This window comes from Lutra lutra, chromosome 10 (assembly GCF_902655055.1).
Source record: "Lutra lutra chromosome 10, mLutLut1.2, whole genome shotgun sequence".
Lineage (NCBI taxonomy): Eukaryota > Metazoa > Chordata > Mammalia > Carnivora > Mustelidae > Lutra > Lutra lutra.
Genome location: NC_062287.1, coordinates 20,950,415 through 20,968,642, shown reverse-complemented (window position 1 = coordinate 20,968,642; position 18,228 = coordinate 20,950,415). Strand labels below are relative to the sequence as shown.

At 41.8% G+C, this 18,228-nt stretch overlaps 1 protein-coding gene across 3 annotated transcripts in view; it reads left to right on the top strand.

Moving 5' to 3' along the window:
• Window positions 1-18,228, top strand: part of FEZ1 (fasciculation and elongation protein zeta 1) — a 45,496-nt gene that overhangs the window by 10,752 nt on the left and 16,516 nt on the right. For all 3 annotated transcript variants that reach the window (XM_047693451.1, XM_047693449.1, XM_047693450.1), the window contains exon 3: window positions 3,648-3,747. In XM_047693451.1, the coding sequence (XP_047549407.1) occupies window positions 3,648-3,747 (100 nt within the window). The remainder of the gene's footprint in view (window positions 1-3,647; window positions 3,748-18,228) is intronic.

Below are 18,228 nucleotides of genomic sequence, written 5' to 3'. Positions count from 1 at the left end.
CCTGTGTCCATTTCCAAATCCCCATCCCTGTGTGGTGAAAGATGGTTTAGTCAGTCCACAGGCACCTCACTAAGCCCAGGCCATAAACCATGCACACGAAGAGCAGCATAACGACGGGGATTAAGGCAACCTGTTTAATCTTGGCTGTTCGAGAACAGATCTAGGAGGTAACATTGGGAGTCTCCCTTCTGCAAGATAAGAGTCCGTAGCAGGGTGCTTCTCAGGGAAGTAGGATTTCACAGTCCTCCTCAGGGTGCCTGTAAAAGGGAATGTGTTCATTCCCAAGGCCCCTGCTTGTGGGGGAATAGGTAGCCTCTCTGGGGAAGAAAGCCCTTCCCCTTCTCTCCCTCAGAGAAAGCTTTGTGTTTCCCTCCCACCACTGGCTCTTTGCTCCCTCTCGCGCTCCCGTGGCTGCTGCCAGTGTTTCTGCCCTTGCCTTCTGTGTAACCTTTGCTGGGGCCGGAGAGCTAGACAGGAAGCCGTCACGCCCCTGCTGCCCCTGCTGCCCCTGCCATCGCTCCTTTTGGAGACTGATGAAAGCACACTGTCCAAGGAAAATGGAGTTCGAGATCTTTCACTCAGAGCCACTTTCTAAACTGCTGTTCTAGCTCGTGAGTGGGAACTTGGTATATTATTCTGATCCCGTGCCAGTGCCAGTAAAATTATAAAGAACTGGAATAGTTACGTGGTTAGGCATATAAGCTCTGTAGCTTTATTGCCCGGTTTCAAATCCCACCTCTGTCTTTACTGACTGTGTGACCCTAGACAAGTTAACGGACTTCTCTGTTTCAGTTTTTTCCCCCTCCTTAGGATCTGCCTTATAGAGTTGTGAGGAAGAAATGAATCCATCCACACAAAGGTTTAGGAGAGTACCTGGCTTATGGTCAGTGCCCGTTAAGGGTTGGCCGTTATTATTGTGATGTGGGCACTGACTACATGTAGGGGTGTGGCGTATGCGAGCAATTACAGAGATAAGAGTCACTCTGTCTTAAAGGTTGTTTATGAACCCTGAAGGGTAAAGAGTGCTTCAGAAAAGAAGAAAATTTGGACAGAACACGAAAGAATGAGGATGGCTTGAAATCCCAAAGAGATCAGGGTGTGGGGAATCGTCCCTAAAAATCTAGAATTGGAAGATGAAATCCAGAATACGTCAGTGAAGGCTCACATGAGAAAAGCTGCCACGCCCTCCACGATTTGACAGAGTCCCTACTTGTTGTTTTAAGAATGCAGGCAGTTTCAAGGTCATTGGCAAGTGTGTGGTTCATTAAAGTTCCCGGCTTCTATCCAGCCTAGAAGAGGCACAAAATCCTCCTGCCTATTTTGGGCTTTGCTGAATTTCATTTTTCCAGGCGCTTGCTGCAGGGTGAACTCGAAGGTCAATGCCCACATGCTTGTTGTCGATTCTCCGCAGCAGAGAAGGTAACACAGCCATGTGAAGGGGGAGTCCCCCGCTGGCCTTCCCGGTGTGGGGCTTGGAGTTTTGTCCTGGAGACAACAAATCGTGTTTGCCTCTTGGCTTTAGAATGCTGCTGAGACTTGCGTTAGCATTAGGCTGGATTAATGAAGCTCTAATGGTGCCTGATGGAGATTGGATTATCACCCATGTTTAAGAAGCAGACGCTGAAATCCTGCTGAATGGATGTCTAATGAACACTTAATGAGTCCTCTCGAAGTGCTTTCTTGTAATTGTAGGAAAATAACAGAATAAGCGGATCACCCGCGCATGGCTCTGAAACTGTGTTTTCTTGAGTTCCTTCAATGTGCCTCATGACCAGTTGTATACCTTGTGCACTAGGAAAGTCTCTTTGCTTCTATGCCCATAAATCATATATCATTCTGGATTTTACATATGTTAAGGGCACTCACCTGTTCACATTTCAAATGTCTATGTTCCTGTCCGTCCTGCACTTGCCTTTTCAGCCTGGATTTTGTCATGTTTTGAATTTGATCCATATGTATACTTAGTTGCTTATTTTAATTTTAATTTTAATTTTATTTTTTTTTAAAGATTTTATTTATTTATTTGACAGAGAGAGAGATCACAAGTAGGCAGAGAAAGGGAGAGAGGAAAGCAGGCTCCCTGCTGAGCAGAGAGCCCGATGCGGGGCTTGATTCCAGGATCTCGGGATCATGACCTGAGCCGAAGGCAGAGGCTTTAACCCACTGAGCCACCCAGGTGCCCCAGTTGCTTATTTTTAAATGGCTATTTCTTTATATTAGTAAATCTAAATAAAATGTACCTTCTTAGACTTTGTTTTCTTAGGTATCACTCATGTTTGGCATGTGTAAGCACCTGAGGAAGATTGCGTAGAGCCCTCATTTATCATTAGCTAATATTAGCCAATGCCACTGGCTGCCATGGACAACATTATTTTAGGAGCTTGGTTTAATGACTTTTGTTAATCTCTCGGTGTTGACTCATTTGTTTATTATTTTTATTTTTATTTTTTAAGATTTTATTTATTTATTTGACAGAGAGGGACACAGCAAGAGAGGGAACACAAGCAGGGGGAGTGGGAGAGGGAGAAGCAGGCTTCCTGCTGAGCAGGGAGACTGAATGGGGGCTCGCTGCCAGGACCCTGAGATCAGGACCTGAGCTGAAGGCAGATACTTAACGACTGAGCCACCCAGGTGTCCCTCATTTGCTTATTTTCCTGTGTGTGAGAATTTGTGACTTTAGGTAATTTCCCCTAACCCCCTCTCTTCCACCCCGCCCCGCCCAAGAAATCTTTCTGAAATAAGTGAATTAAATGGCATGAGTTGTAGGAAAGGATTTCTTATAATGTACATATTGGAATTTTTAAAAGTAACGTAATAAAGGAAGCCCCATCTTCCCTCACAAAAACCAATTGTTAGAGGTGTATTGATTGATTCTTTTCCTATATTTGCCTTAGAGTGTCCATGACAGAGACTTACATTACTAGAGGGCAGGATCGTGCCACCCGTGGGCTCGCTAGAGCATTCTGGGTAATAAGTAAGCATGAACAGCATCGGCATTATCCCCTTAGCTACGTTAGATGTCAAGGAGTTCGTTCTTGACCATTTAGATTGATTTGCATTCAATAAAATTGAAATGCATCTGAACTTTATGATGACCCTGATCTTAATGAGATTCAGCCAGAAAATCTGCCCTGATGTCCATCTGTGTGTCTATTATCTGTGTATCTATCAATCTATCAATCTATCATGATCTTCCTCTTTCTCTCTGTCTTCTTCACCCATAGGAAAGGAAAGGAAAGGAAAGGAAAGGAAAGGAAAGGAAAGGAAACATGGGTATTTCTTAGGTTCATGACACATGAACTATTTGGTGGAGGAGCAGATTTATTTTCAGGGGCAATTTATTTTTTGCCAGAGTTGGCTTGATTGTACTCTACTGTGTGTATCTCAATGGTGAGAAAGCCCTCTTCTTTTAAGCAAACACCTTTCATGCTGAAGCCCCTGGCCGGGGTCCATTCTCTTGGCTCTTTCTCTCCTGGTAGTGCCTCTAATTCCGTTTTTTAAGCTGCTTTGCTCTCGCATGCTGGAAAGCAGATGACCTCAGCCTGGCACACACAGAAGCCTCTCTCCTCCCCTGGCCCAGCTCTTCCTTCCTCCAGGCGGGGCCAGGCCACAGATGTGTGCTAATGAGAGCTTCTCTTTGTTTACAGGGTTTGGGATGCTCTGACAGACAATTACATCCCTTCACTCTCGGAAGACTGGAGGGACCCAAACATGGAGGCTCTGAATGGCAACAGTTCTGACACGGAGGTACCTCTCTGGGGCCCCTTGCTTAATAAAGCTTGAGAAGATGTAGATTCCAGCTAGGAAAACATTCAGTAATTCAGCAGTCTTCCCCATTAGGTCACGAAGCCAAGCAGTAGCTCCCAAACATTGCTGGGAAGGCAGGAGTTGCGGAGGAGGTAGAGAATAAGAGGAGGGAACCTCTGATGTATACAAGGTGATTCGAAGGCTGTCTGTGAAAAGTGTCAATGCAAATTGCTCTGTGGTTGATCTGTGTCCTGCAACGTGCGAAATAAGGTGGTCTGAAGTAAGAGGAGGAGAGTGACTATGACACTTCCCTTGTGTGCAAATATGAATGGCTTAAAAAAATATATCAGGTTTTCCTATCTAAAATGAACAGTTCAGTCCCATCAAAACCAAGATGGCAAGTACTGATACACTTGTGGCAAGGTCAAAGCCTGGCTAATGATCAGAGCTGGGTCCTAGACATTAGGGAGGTGGTCACTCCGTGGGGAGTGGCCAATGAGACATTTCTAGACTCAACCAAGAAGATGTTTAAGCAGCTGAACCTGAGTCACATTCCTGCTTACTGATGCCAAAGAAGAAAGTAGCCTCAAGGTTTCTGAATAAAGAGAATATGCTGATTTCTGCCTTGCTTAGTTTTCTAGTTTTAGCTGTAAAGGAAATTTGATGATTTCTTACCAGGAAGGGCTGTCACAGCCGTGTGGGCTCAGCAAATGAGCGAAGGGGAGGTGGATCTCATCTTCCTAGGTCCTCCAGAATTGAGTTCAAGGGAAAGAACGAGAGATGCATTTTCCTTACCAGGCGATATTTCTGCAGATCATTACCCCAAAGAGCACAGCAAAGAGATCAACAGCGGGCTGATTTATTGAAAAGGTGGCTGTACATCCTTAGCTCTTTTAATAATTAGCAATCCAAAATTCTCAAAACCTCAGGGTTTCATGGATGGGGCAGGTAAGGTGGTGACTTTGACACTAGGATATTTGCGACAATCCTACTGAGTGTGGATAGAGGAGGCTGCATCCCAAGTCGCCTTTTGGCTCCCGACCGCTTGTTTTCTCTTGCGATGCTAATATGCATCCTTACCCCAATGCAAAGGACAGGGGATGACCATGGCATAAATCTCATTGCTGAAATGAAATCAGATCCATCACGGCGCAAAAGGCAGATTTTGCTTTCTTATCTCTTTTGCCACCTTTTCAACTCATTCTGCGGACTAAGCCAGAGGATGTGTAAGATAGCCTGCCCTTCAGAAGGTTTCTAACTTATCCTCATTTGCAGATTTCCCTCAAGAGGGTTAATATTTCAGGGCAAATTGAATGACCCTGAGAAGGATGATCTTGAATTCGACTCCTTGTGAAATTTCTTCCATCCAACCCATGGGAAAATGACAGGGTAGCCAAAGTGGATGGATTAAGGCTGTTTTATTTCATCTCCTTTATTATCTGGATTAATTACAGTAGAAGCTCTTTTAACTGACCTCAGTTTAAATGATTTGCTAGATTAACCAGCGCTCTGTAGTCCTGTAAGAGAGCGGCCAACCCAGTGTCCTTGTCTTGCTGAATGCACACAGCTGGTAGGCTGCTTCGAGCAAGCTCTCATAGCTCTTCTTCCACTTAAGTGGTTCATGGCCAGGAATCAGTTGTGTTTGTTCCCAAACCTCTTTATGCTTGTCCTTGGGACTCCCAAGTAATGTAATCAAACATTACAGAAACTGTAATGACAGCAAAGAGAGTAATGTTTTGCTTTTTAAAAATGAAAGTAACACATGTACAGTCTTTTTTTTTTAAGAAAAAAATATTTTATTTATTTATTTGAGATAGAGTGAGAGCGAGAGCGAGAGAGCATGAGCCAGGATGGTGTGGTGGTGAAGGAGGTGGTGGGTAGAGGCAGAAGGAGAAGCAGACTCTACAATGAGCAAGGAGCCTGACGTTGGACACGATCCCAGGACCCTGAGATCATGACCTGTACTGAAGGCAGATGCTTAATTGACTGAGCCACCCAGATACCCCATATATGTACATAATCTTAAAAATCAAATAATACTTTAAAAATATTATAAGACCTAGGGGCGCCTGGGTGGCTCAGTGGGTTGGGGCCTCTGCCTTTGGCTCAGGTCATGGTCTCAGGGTCCTGGGATCGGGCCCTGCATCGGGCTCTCTGCTTGGCGGGGAGCCTGCTTCCTCCTCTCTCCCTGCCTGCCTCTCTGACTACTTGTAATCTCTGTCTGTCAAATAAATAAATAAAATCTTTAAAAAAAATATTATAAGACCTAAAGCCTCCCCCCTGACCCCAGCTGCTCCTGACTTGTCTTTCTCTAGTCCACAGGGGCAAGTACTTTTATTTCTTTTGGCATAGACCTCAAATTTTCTTTCTTTCTTTCTTTTTTTAAGATTTTATTTATTTATTTGACAGAGAGAGAGAAATCACAAGTAGGCAGAGAGGCAGGCAGAGAGAGAGAGAGAGGGAAGCAGGCTCCTTGCTGAGCAGAGAGCCCGATGTGGGGCTTGATCCCAGGACCCTGAGATCATGACCCGAGCAAAGGCAGAGGCTTAACCCACGGAGCCACCCAGGTGGCCCAGACTTCAAACTTTCTAAGTAACACATTTGTATTGCTGCTTACTTAATGATTAAAACCAACAGTTTGAGCTGTTATTTTTCAACTTTATACTGTGGAAGATAAGATTTAATACTTTCATACCACCTGAAATAGTCACACTTAGCCTTCCCCCTTCCAACAGAGGCTTGCCACTGATTTATAGTGAAATCAATACTAAATATATAAACTATCATAACTATGTAAATACTATTTTTTACTGAATCATGTAGTGTTGTATAAGAATATTTCTTCTCTTATACAACCTTTCGCTTAGCCTGGAGTAAAGAATTACCTTGTTTTTTTATTTGCTTGATTTTCTGTATATTTATCTATCAATAGTCCAACCCAGAACTCTTGAGTCAATTTTAAATCTCACAATATGGTTGAAAAAAAAAAATCAGACATTCAGGGGTGCCTGGGTGGCTCAGTTGGTTGGGTGTCTGCCTTCAGCTCAGGTGGTGATCTCAGAGTCCTGGGATTAAGGGGCGTATAGGCTCCCTGCTCATCAGGGAGCCTGCTTCTTCCTCTGCCTCTGCCCTGCCCCCTTCCTTGTGCTCTCTGTCAAATAAATAAATAAAATCTTAAAAAAAAAAATCCCAGGCATTCTATCAATTCTTTTTTTTGGGGGTCTCGAAAACGTCCAAATGAGTATCTCCATCTTTCTACTATCAACTAGTCTGGTTGTATTCTCGATCTGGTACACAGTGGTTGTTGTAGGACTTTCCTTCACTTTCATCCGGGGAAGACTTCCTGCCTCTCTCTCCTGTCCTTTGACTGATGTATTTTCTTTTAATCTTTCTGGGTATATTCCCTTGTTTTGGTGGGGAAAAAAAATTCACTATATTTTTGAGAAAGGGTACAGAGGAATCTGGTTTTTAGAATATACTAGAATGTCTTTATTCTTCTGCCATAGACTAGATTGAGAGCTTGATTTAATAGTTATTTTAGGTTGCAAACATTTTTTTTTACCTGGAATTCTGAAGGCATTGTTTTCTTATCTTCCAGCTTTCCCTTGCCGTTGAGAAGCACTCGAATCCATCCTGATTCTCCTTTTTTTTTTTTTAAAGATTTTATTTATTTATTTGACAGACAGAGATCACAAGTAGGCAGAGAGGCAGACAGAGAGAGAGAGGGAAGCAGGCTCTCCACCTAGCAGAGAGCCCGATGCGGGGCTCGATCCCAGGACCCTGAGATCATGACCTGAGCTGAAGGCAGAGGCTTAACCCACTGAGCCACCCAGGCGCCCCTGATTCTCCTTTTATATGTGACTCTTTTATGGTTCTTTCTGAAAGTGTTTAGGATATTCTTTTTCCTTCCTTTTTTTTTTAAGATTTTATTTATTTGTTTGACAGACAGAGATCACAAGTGGGCAGAGAGGCAGGCAGAGAGAGAAGAGGAAGCAGACTCCCTGCTGAGCAGAGAGCCTGATGGGGGGCTGGATCCCAGAACCCTGGGATCAGGACCTGAGCTGAAGGCAGAGGCTTTAACACACTGAGCCACCCAGGCGCCCATCTTTTTGCTTTCTCATTTGAAATTTTCCATTAATGTGCCTTACAGTGAGGTCTCCCCTGCCACCCATTCAGTCTGCATTATACATAGTGCGCCCTTTCACCCTGGAAGCTCACGACTAAATTGTGGTATGTTTTCTTGTGTTATTTCTCTGAAGATGAATTATTTCTGTTTTCTGCCTCTATGGCGATGATTAAGTACGTAGTTCTCTCCTTTATTATGTAAATGTGATCAATGACATGAATTGGTTCTCAAATATTAAGTCAGCCTTGCATCTTGAGATAAACCCAACTTGGTCACGGTATATCATTCTTTTCTTTTCTTTCATTGTGTGGTTTTCTTTTTTTCTCATAGCTTTACTGAAGGATGATTGGAATACAATAAATGGCATATATTCAAGTATTCAGTTTGATAAGTTTTGACATATGTATACATTTGTGAAATCATCACCACAATCAAGATATCAAGAATATCCATTAACTATTCCCCTTCACCCCCCAATCTCCAGGCAACCCATTTCTGTCACTATAAATTAGTTTGTGTTTTCGGGGTGCCTGGGTGGCTCAGTCAGTTAAGGATCCACCTTCGGCTCAGGTCATGATCCCGGGGTCCTGGGATCAAGCCCCACATTGGGCTCTCTGCTTCGCGGGAGGCCTGCTTCTCCCTTTCCCACTCCCCTAGCTTGTGTTCCCTCTCTCACTGTCTCTCTGTCAAACAAATAAAGTCTAAAAAAAAAAAAAATTAGTTTGTGTTTTCTAGAATTTTGTATAAATGGAATCATGCAGCAGATACTCTTTTTTTTTTTCTGGGGGTGGGGTCTGGCTTTTAAAAACTCAGTATAATCATTTCAGTATTCATCTATTTTGTTGTTTAAATCAACGGTTCATCCCTTTTTATTGCCGAGGGCTGTTCCATTATAGAGATATAAAATAATTGGTTTACTCATTCACCTGTTGATGGACATTTGGGTTGTTTTTGGAATATTGTAAATACAGCGATTGTGAATATTCTTGCCTAAGTCTGCTTGTAGACGTATGTCTCTGTTTCTCTGGGATAGGAAACCTATGAGTGGAATGTTAGGGTCATAGGGTAAATTTATGTTTCGCTTTTCAAGAATCTGTCAAACTCTTTTCCAGTTTGAGAGCTCCGGTTAGTCCACATCCTTGCCAACCCTTGTGATAGACAGCCTTTTACAACTGGACATTGGAGTAGGCACATAGAGTACCTTATTTGGGTTAAATTTGCACTACTGAGCATCCTTTCATGTCCTTATTTATAATCTGTCTTCTTCAGTGAAGCGTGTGTCCAGGTCCTTTGCCCACTTTCTTAATGGGTTGTGGGTGATCTTGTTAAGTTGTTATTATTCCTTATATTAAAAGGTAAAATGAGACATACTAAGTTTTTAATTTTTTTTTAAGATTTTATTTGTTTATTTGACACAGAGAGAATGAGCACAAGTAGGGGGAGCAGAAGGCAGAGGGAGAAGCAGTTTCCCCACTAAGCAGGGAGCCCGATGTGGGGCTCCATCCCAGGACCCCGGGACCGTGACCTGAGCGGAAGGCAGACGCTTAACAACTGAGCCACCCAGGCACCCCAAGGCATACTAAATTTTTAAGAATTAATGTAAGAAAGATCAAATAGGACAGCACAAGCCCAAAGCGGTTAGGAGTTCTCCACCAACGGGAACTATAGAAAAGCTGGAAGCAAAGGAAGGAAAGTATTCAGTTTGCTCTAGCTTAAATGGCTCTATTATTTGGGAAAGCATAGTTGGCTGTTTGAGATTGGTTGCTCTTTGATTTGAATTCTTACCCTTGAAGCATTAAAGGCTTAGGTTTTGACTAGCTTGGAAATCTGCTAAGGCATTAAAACCACCTCAGTCTAATGGCCTCCTTGTTTAATTAATTTAACACACGCACTCTAGACACAGTCCTTTGTCCGATATGTTTTATGCACATCTTTTTTTTTTTAAAGATTTAATTATTTGACAGAGAGAGATCACAAGTAAGCAGAGAGGCAGGCAGAGAGCGTGGGGGGTGGGAAGCAGGCTCCTTGCTGAGCAGAGAGCCCTGAGCTGAAGGCAGCGGCTTAACCCACTGAGCCACCCAGGTTCCCTATTTTATGCACATCTTTTTGTCTATGGACTGCCTTTTAACTTTCTTAACCTATTTTGGAGGTCAAATGTTTTTTAAATGTGATGAAGCTCTATTTGTTGATTTTTTTAATAGTTTGTGCTTAATGTGCAGTATTTAAGTAGTCATTGGGATTTTTCTTGTAAGTCTTCTAGAAGTTGCATAGTTTTAGCTCGTCTGTGGCTTATGATTCATTTCAGGTTAGTTTCTGTATATGGTGTGAGGTAAGGGTCAAGTTCGTATGAGTGTGTGTGTGTGTGTGTGGATGGCTATCCAATTGTTCTGTTACTACTAATTGGAAATATTATTCTTTCCCTGTTAAATTGTCTTGTCACCTTTATCAATCAACCATATATATGTGGATCTATTTCTGAATTCTTTATTCTTTTTCATCAATGGGCATCTATCTCTATGCCAATACCATGCTATCTTCATTACTATAGCTTTGTAATAAGTCTCAGCATAAAATAGTACAGCTTCTGACCCTTGAACAACACAGGTTTGAACCGTGTGGGAGCCCACTTACTTGTGAAATTTTTTGGGGGAAAAACAATAGTGTACTGTAAATGTATTTTTTTCTTCCTTATGATTTTCTTCTTAACATTTTCTTCTCTCAAGCTTACTTTATTGTAAAAATACAGTATAGAATACATATAAAATACCAAATATGCGTTAATCAACTGTCTATATTATCAGTAAGGCTTCTGTCAGCTTAACCAGTAGTTAAGTTTTGGGGAGTCAGAAGTTATATGTGAATTTTTGACAGTGCAGGGCATCCAGACTTCTAAACCCTGTATTGTTCAAGGGTCAACTGTATGTCTTTCAGCTTTGTTCTTTTTTTTTTTTTTTTTGAAGTTGTTTTGGCTATTTTTGGTCCTTTGCATTTCCATATAAATTTTGGAATCAGCTAATTAATTTCTCTAAGTTGCTGGAAATTCAACTATGACTGTTAAATCCATATATCGATTTATATATGTAGATCAATTTATTATCTTAATGTGGTGAATTACACAAACTGATTTTCAAATATTAAGCCAACCTTTCATTCTTCTTTTTTTTTTAAAAGATTTTATTTATTTATTTGACAGAACACAAGTAGGCAGAGAGGGAGGCAGAGAGGGGGCAAGCAGGCTCCCCACTGAGCAGAGAGCTCGAAACGGGACTTGATCCAAGGACCCTGGACCTGAGCCGAAGGCAGAGGCTTTAACGCACTGAGCCACCCAGGCGCCCCCCAACCTTTCATTCTTAAGATAAACCCCAATTAGTCATGATATAGTACCCATTTTATATATGTGGGATTTGATTTGCTAGTATTTTATTAAAGCTTTTCGCTTCTCTGTTCACTAGGAATTTTTTTCTGTAATTTTCTTGTAATGTCATGACTTGAATTGGGAATTTTCCTTTCTCTAGTTTCTGAGAGTTTGTCTTAGATTGGTATTATTTCTCCCTTACATGTTTGGTAGACTACACCAGTGAAACCATCTGGACCAGAGGTAGTCTCTGTGGAAGGTTTTCGATGACACATTCAATTTCTTTAATAAATATAGAGGTGTTCTGTTTTCTATTTCTTCCTCCAGTTGATTTTGGTAAATAGTGTTTTTCAGGGAATTTTTTCATTTAATCTGAGTAATTGAAGTATTGACCACAAAGTTGTTTATGATACACTTTTTAAATTTTAATGTAAGTAAGATCTATAGATCTTACTATAGTACGGTGATGTTCTCCTTTTTATTTCTGATCTGCTAATTTGTGTTTTCTTTCTCCTCTCCCTCTCCTTCCCCTCTTCTCTCTTCAGTCTAGCTATGGGTTTATCACTTTTTTTGGGGGGGTCAGTTATCACTTTTATTAATCTCTCCACAAAATTACTCTTGTTTTCTCTTTTACCTCTGTTGTTTGTTCATTTTCTAGTTTGTTGTTTTCTTTCCTTAACTTTATTATTTCCTTCCTTATACTTACTAGGGTTTTACTAAGCCACTTTAGGTGGGAGCTTAGATCAGATTTTTTTTTTTAAGATTTTATTTATTTATTTGACAGAGAGAGATCATAAGTAGACAGAGAAGCAGGCGGAGAGAGAGGAGGAAGCAGGCTCCCTGTTGAGCAGAGAGCCCGACTCGGAACTCGATCCCAGGACCCTGAGATCATGACCTGAGCCGAAGACAGAGGCTTAACCCACTGAGCCACTCAGGTGCCCTAGATCAGATTTTATTTATTTATTTATTAAAATATTTTATTTACTTATTTGACAGAGGGAGATCACAAGCTGGTGGAGAGGCAGGCAGAGAGAGGGGGAAGCCGTCTTCTTGCTGAGCAGAGAGCTGGATGATGCGGGGCTCGATCCCAGGACTCTGAGATCATGACCTGAGCGGAAGGCAGAGTCTTTAAACCACTGAGACACCCAGGCTCCCCTATATTTTAAACTTTAGCAATAATTGTCTTAGTCCACCCAGGCTCCCATAACAAATTGCCACAGACAGGGTGACTTACAAACAACAGAAATTTATTTCTCAGTTAAGGAGGCTGGAATGCAAGATCAAGGTGCCAACATGATTAGATTCCGGTAAAGGCCTTCTTCTGGCTTGCAGACTGCCAATTTCTGTGTTCTTAACAGGGTACAAGGGATCTCAGGAGCTCTGTGGACTCTTTTATAAGGTACCAATCCCATTCATAAAGGCTCTACCCTTATGACGTAAGCAAGTCCCCAAGGCCCCACCTCTTAATGCCATTTTTTGTTTTACGTTTTATTTGAGATATAATTGGTATACAAGGTTAAATTAGTTCTTTTTTCAGGTGCACAACATAATGAGTTGACAATTCTATACGTTACACAATGCTTAACTATGATAAATGTAGTTACCATCTGTTGCCATACAATGTTATTACAGTATTATCGACTATATTCTCTTTGCTATACTTTCATCTCCATTGTTGATTGATTGATTGATTTTAAGTAAGCTCTACACCCAACATGGGGCTTGAACTCACGACCCTGAGATCAAGAGTCACATGTTCTACCAACTGAAATAGCCAGGTGCCCCTTGATTTATTTATCTTATAACTGGAAGTTTGTACCTCTTACCCCTCTTAAGCTATTTTGCCTGTGCCTCTCCCCACCGCCCTTTCCTCTGGAAATCACCAGTTTGTTCTCTGTATTTATGAGTATTTCTGTTTTTGCTTGTTTTGTCTTTTAGATTACACATATAGGTGAAATCGTAACATTTGCCTTTCTCTGTCTAGCTTATTTCACTTAGCATGATACCCTCCACGTTGTCCATCCATGTTGTCACAAATGGCAAAAATCTCATTCTTTTTAGTGGTTGAGTACAATTCCGTTATGTATAGATGTATATGTCACGTCTTCTTTATCCATTCATCATCGATCAAAGGACACTTGGGCTGCTTTTATAGCTCGGCTATTGTAAATAATGCTGACATCAATGTAGGGGTGTATTTTTTTTTTTTTTGAATTAATGTTTTCATTTTCTTTGGGTAAATACCTGGTAGTGTAATTACTAGATTGTATCATGTTTCTATCAGTCCTTTTATTTTCACCTGTGTCTTCATGTTTAAAGTATGCCTTTTAGGGGTGCCTGGGTGGCTCAGTGGGTTAAACCTCTGCCTTCGGCTCAGGTCATGATCTCAGGGTCCTGGGATCGAGCCCCGCATCGGGCTCTCTGCTCTTCGGGGAGCCTGCTTCCTCCCCCCTCTCTGCCTGCCTCTCTGCCTATTTGTGATCTCTCTCTCTCTGTCAAATAAATAAATAAAATCTTTTTTAAAAAATAAAGTATGCCTTTTATAGATTGCATACAGTTGAGTCTTTTGTGTTTAGTCTGACAATGATGATCTATGCTTTTTGGTCTATTGAGTTTAGTTCATTTGCATAGTATGTTGTTCATTAGCATTTAAAATAACTTTAATAATTTGTGTTTAGTGGTATGATCTTGCATTTCTATTTGTCCTATCTGGGTTTTTTATTGTTGTTGTTCCTTCTTTTGGGTTAATCAAATTTTTTGGTATTCCATTGTCTTTCTTCCATTGGATTTTATTTTTTAATATTTATTTATTTATTTATTTAAAATTTATTTTTAGTTCTTAAAGATTTTATTTATTTATTTGACAGAGAGAGAACAAACACAAGCAGGGGGAGCAGCAGGCAGAGGGAGAGGGAGAAACAGGCTTCCCACAGAGCAGGGAGCCCGTTGCGGGGCTCGATCCCAGCACTCTGGGATCATGACCTGAGCTGAAGGGGACGCTTAACAGACTGAACCGCCCCGGCACTCCCTCTTCCATTGGATTTTAGCTATACCTCTTTGTGTGCTTGTTTCTTGTTTGTTTTGTTTTTGTTTTTTTACTGACTGCTCCAAGGGTTACACCCTGCATTATTAAGTTATCATAGTCTATTTAGGATTCATATTATGCTACTTCACAAAAAATGTGAAACACTCTCAACAGTTTAAGTATACTCCTGTCATCCTCTGTGCGATTCTTGTCATATATTTTGCTTCAATCCACATTACATACCCCACAACACAAGTTACGATTTTTGCTTTAGACAGTTAATTGTCTTTTAAAGAGATTAGGAGAAGGAAAAACAATTTTTTTTCTATTTACCATTTCTGGTGTTATTTATTGCTTCCTGTAAATCAGATTTTTAATCATTTCTTTTCAGGTCAAAAAACTTTGTATTTCTATATAGAAACTTTATATTTCTATATAGATTACTATATAATCTTGTAATGTTAGTTCACAGGTGACAGATTCTCAGCTTTCATTTATTTCATGTTTTCCCTTCTTTCAGTGATCACAGCCTTGCATTGTCTGTGCCCAGTGTCTCAAAACAATAGGCTCTTAGATTTTGTCCAGATTTATATTTGCGTGTGGCAGGGTAAGTCCAGTACTAGCTACTCTTTTGTGGCTGAAAGAGGCCATCTCGTCTGTTTTTGTGTTTTGGAATTCCTTTTATTCAAGTGTTGGACTTAAACTGATCTTTTGCTTTTTCTCCCCTCCCACTCTCTATCTACTTATTTTCTTTTACTCTCTAGATGATTTTCTTGGCCTTAACTTCAACTCTTCTACTGAAAATATAAATTTTGCTACCATGATTTTAATTTCTAAGAGCTCTATCTTGTTGTTTTTTAGAATTAATTCTACTAAACAGGCCATGTTTCAAGGAGGCAGTGTTTCTTGGTATCCCTCTTCCTAATGACAGGAAGAAGTTGCTTCTGCCCTCTGTATTACTTTTGATTTACCTTTCCTATGTATTTGCTTTAGTCCCTGTTTTTCATGTTGGGGATTGTCTGAAAATATTTGATAATCCTTGGGCATATATTTTTTTTTAGGATTTTATTTATTTATTTGACAGACAGATTACAAGTAGGCAGAGAGGCAGACAGGAGAGAGGAGGAAGCAGGCTCCCTGCTGAGCAGAGAGCCCGATGTGGGGCTCGATGTGGGGCTCAATCCCAGGACCCTGGGATCATGACCCCAACGAAGGCAGAGGCTTTAACCCACTGAGCCACCCAGGCGCCCCTCTTTGGGCATATTTAAAAGTGAGGCTAAACTCAGAGTTCTTCCTGTGGGGGAAGGGCTTGTCTCCTACTGGCCCCCACTGTAGTGATCAGTAAGGACCTGGTCATTTTGTTTGGAGACCCCGGATATTGGCATGTACGTCTTTTTTCTTGCGCAGCGTAACAGAAACGTAGTGACCACTAAGTGGAGTCCTCCAGTGTTTTGCTTGAGGAGGATAAGCCTGGCTGCTAGCGTTCTTGGAGCCTAATCAGGGCAAGAGGCTGAGGGTCTCTGGTGAGTATGTAGACTTCCACTTAATCCCTCTGTTTTGGGCACGATCCCTCACCCCAGCTTTCAGGTGACCTTGGTGTCTCTTGTGTACAGGTCCCCTTAGTTCAACCTTTCCTAAGTGAAAGCTCCTCTTCTTTCGTTGGTGGTGGGGGGATGGTAGTTGCCTTTCTTCATGGGAGAGGAGAAGAGACTTGGGGTCTTACTGCTCCTATGAAGAATCCTGGCAGATCCTTCCTCTTGTAACCCCACCTCCCAGTGCCCCCCACCCAGTCTCCAATTCCTGAGCCTTTGAGCATTTTTGGAGTGAAAGCACATACTTTGGGAAGCTTTCTCCCACAGGGCTTAACCCTCTAGCCTATCTGCCCTCTGGCATCTCGTTCACTGTTGTCTTTCCTCAGTTTGTTTTGTCCCTGTAGGATATTCTCTTTTGTCCTTTTGCTCTAACTTCAGTAGGGTTTCAGAAGGAAGAGGAGATAAACTTATGTGCTCAATCCCCTACGGGTCTTCCTTCTGTTATTAAAAAAATGGAGGGCACCTGGGTGGCTTCAGTGGGTTAAGCATTTGCCTCCATTTGTCTGCTTCTCCCTCTCCCTGCATGCTCTCCCTCTGTCTCTCTCTTTCTTTCTTTTTTGTTTTTTTAAAGATTTTATTTATTTATTTGACAGAGAGAGAGATCACAAGTAGGCAGAGAGACAGAGAGAGATGAGGAGAAGCAGGCTCCCTGCTGAGCAGAGAGCCCGATGTGGGGCTCGATCCCAGGCCCCTGGGATCATGACCCGAGCCGAAGGCAGAGGCTTAACCTACTGAGACACCCAGGCACCCTGTCTCTCTCTTTCTTGTTCTTGCTTTCTCTCAGATAAATAAATAAAATCTTTAAAAAAAAATGGGAATGAGGGCCCACTTAAAAAATGGTGTACTGATGTGGATAATAGAAGAAAGACAATGTGGAACCTCTATTCAGAGACCCATCATGGAGAAAAAGGCATTGACCTTACATTAAGAGCTTGGGGAAAAACAAGTGTATTCTTATATTTTTAGGTCAAAATAATATGCTCGAGTTATGTAATATTATTATTATTTACAGCTCTCCACACTTACTGGATTTTTCAGTTTATCAATATTCTGTCCTTGGCTTATATAAAAGATAGTCTCTTTTATCCCTGTAACTGTGATTAAGAGCAGGTGGCGGTTGTCTTGGACAAGAGGAAGTAAAGTCCGGACAGTGAGTCCAGGCCTTCTGTTTTCCAGGTAACTGAGCAGCTAAGTTGTGTGTGGAGTTGGACTGACTATAGGAGGTGATCGTGCAACCATTCTTCTCGCTTCCATTATTTGTTCATTAATTCTTTCCAGAAACGTCTGTTGTCTACATGCTGTTTGCTATGCTCTGGTGCGTCTCACTGTGGGGATTCAGAGACACTGACTTAACATCACACAGATGTTTCCCAGTTGTTCACAAGCATGAAGGGATGTAGTTGTCCTTTCCTTGGGCTGGGTGCCTGCCGTGGACTTTTTTTTTTTTTTTGACTTGTTGAGTGAAGGTGAAAATGGATCTTTGTTTACTTAATTTTGGTCAAGAAGGAACCACCTATGTGGAACAACTGTGATAAGGGGAGGGAAATACAAGGCAGTGGAGACTCCCTTTCTTGTGAATAGAATCTTCTGGATTGCTCTGGTGAGAGCCCACGGCTAACAGTCGCTATTGAACACAAGGACTCAGCGTCATTTTAGTCCTCACACACTTTGTGCGGCAAGATTTAGTGGCAGTTAGGGCCCAGGGAAGATTCCCTCATTTACTGCCAAGCTTTAAGCTACCACATCACAGCCCTAAGGGCACACCCTTTAGGGAAAGCAGAAGGAAGAAACAGCTTGCCGGGGAGGAAGATGGCCAGAACTTTTCTGCCTCTAGGTCTTCTCTCCTCCGTTCTGGAAAGAAGTCTCTTGGAAGAATGATAATTCTTGGAAGAGCCATAGTTCACTTCTACAGTGTGGAACCAACTTGAGTTTCAGTCTACAGAGAAATTCAGCCCCAGATGACCTGGCCTGCGGGCTGTTTGTGGCTTTAGCCTTCTCATTGTCACCTGAGAGGCTAAAGGAACTCCCCGTGGCGATTTCTAGGTCTCTGTCATATATTAAGAATAAGAGTAGGGGCGCCTGGGTGGCTCAGTGGGTTAAGCATCTGCCTTCAGCTCAGGTCATGATCCCAGGGTCCTGGGATCGAGCCCCGCATCGGGTTCCCTGCCCAGTGGGGAGCCTGTTTCCCCCTCTCCCTCTGCCTGTTGCTCTGCCTGCTTGTGCTCTCTCTGTCGAATAAGTAACATCTTAACAAAAAATTTTTTAATAAAAAAAAAAAGAATAAGAGTATACATACACTCTTCCGCCTGCCTAAGTGTGTGTGTGTGTAAATCACATAATCCTATCCATATATATAAATGCCATCATCTTTCAAAATTCTTTC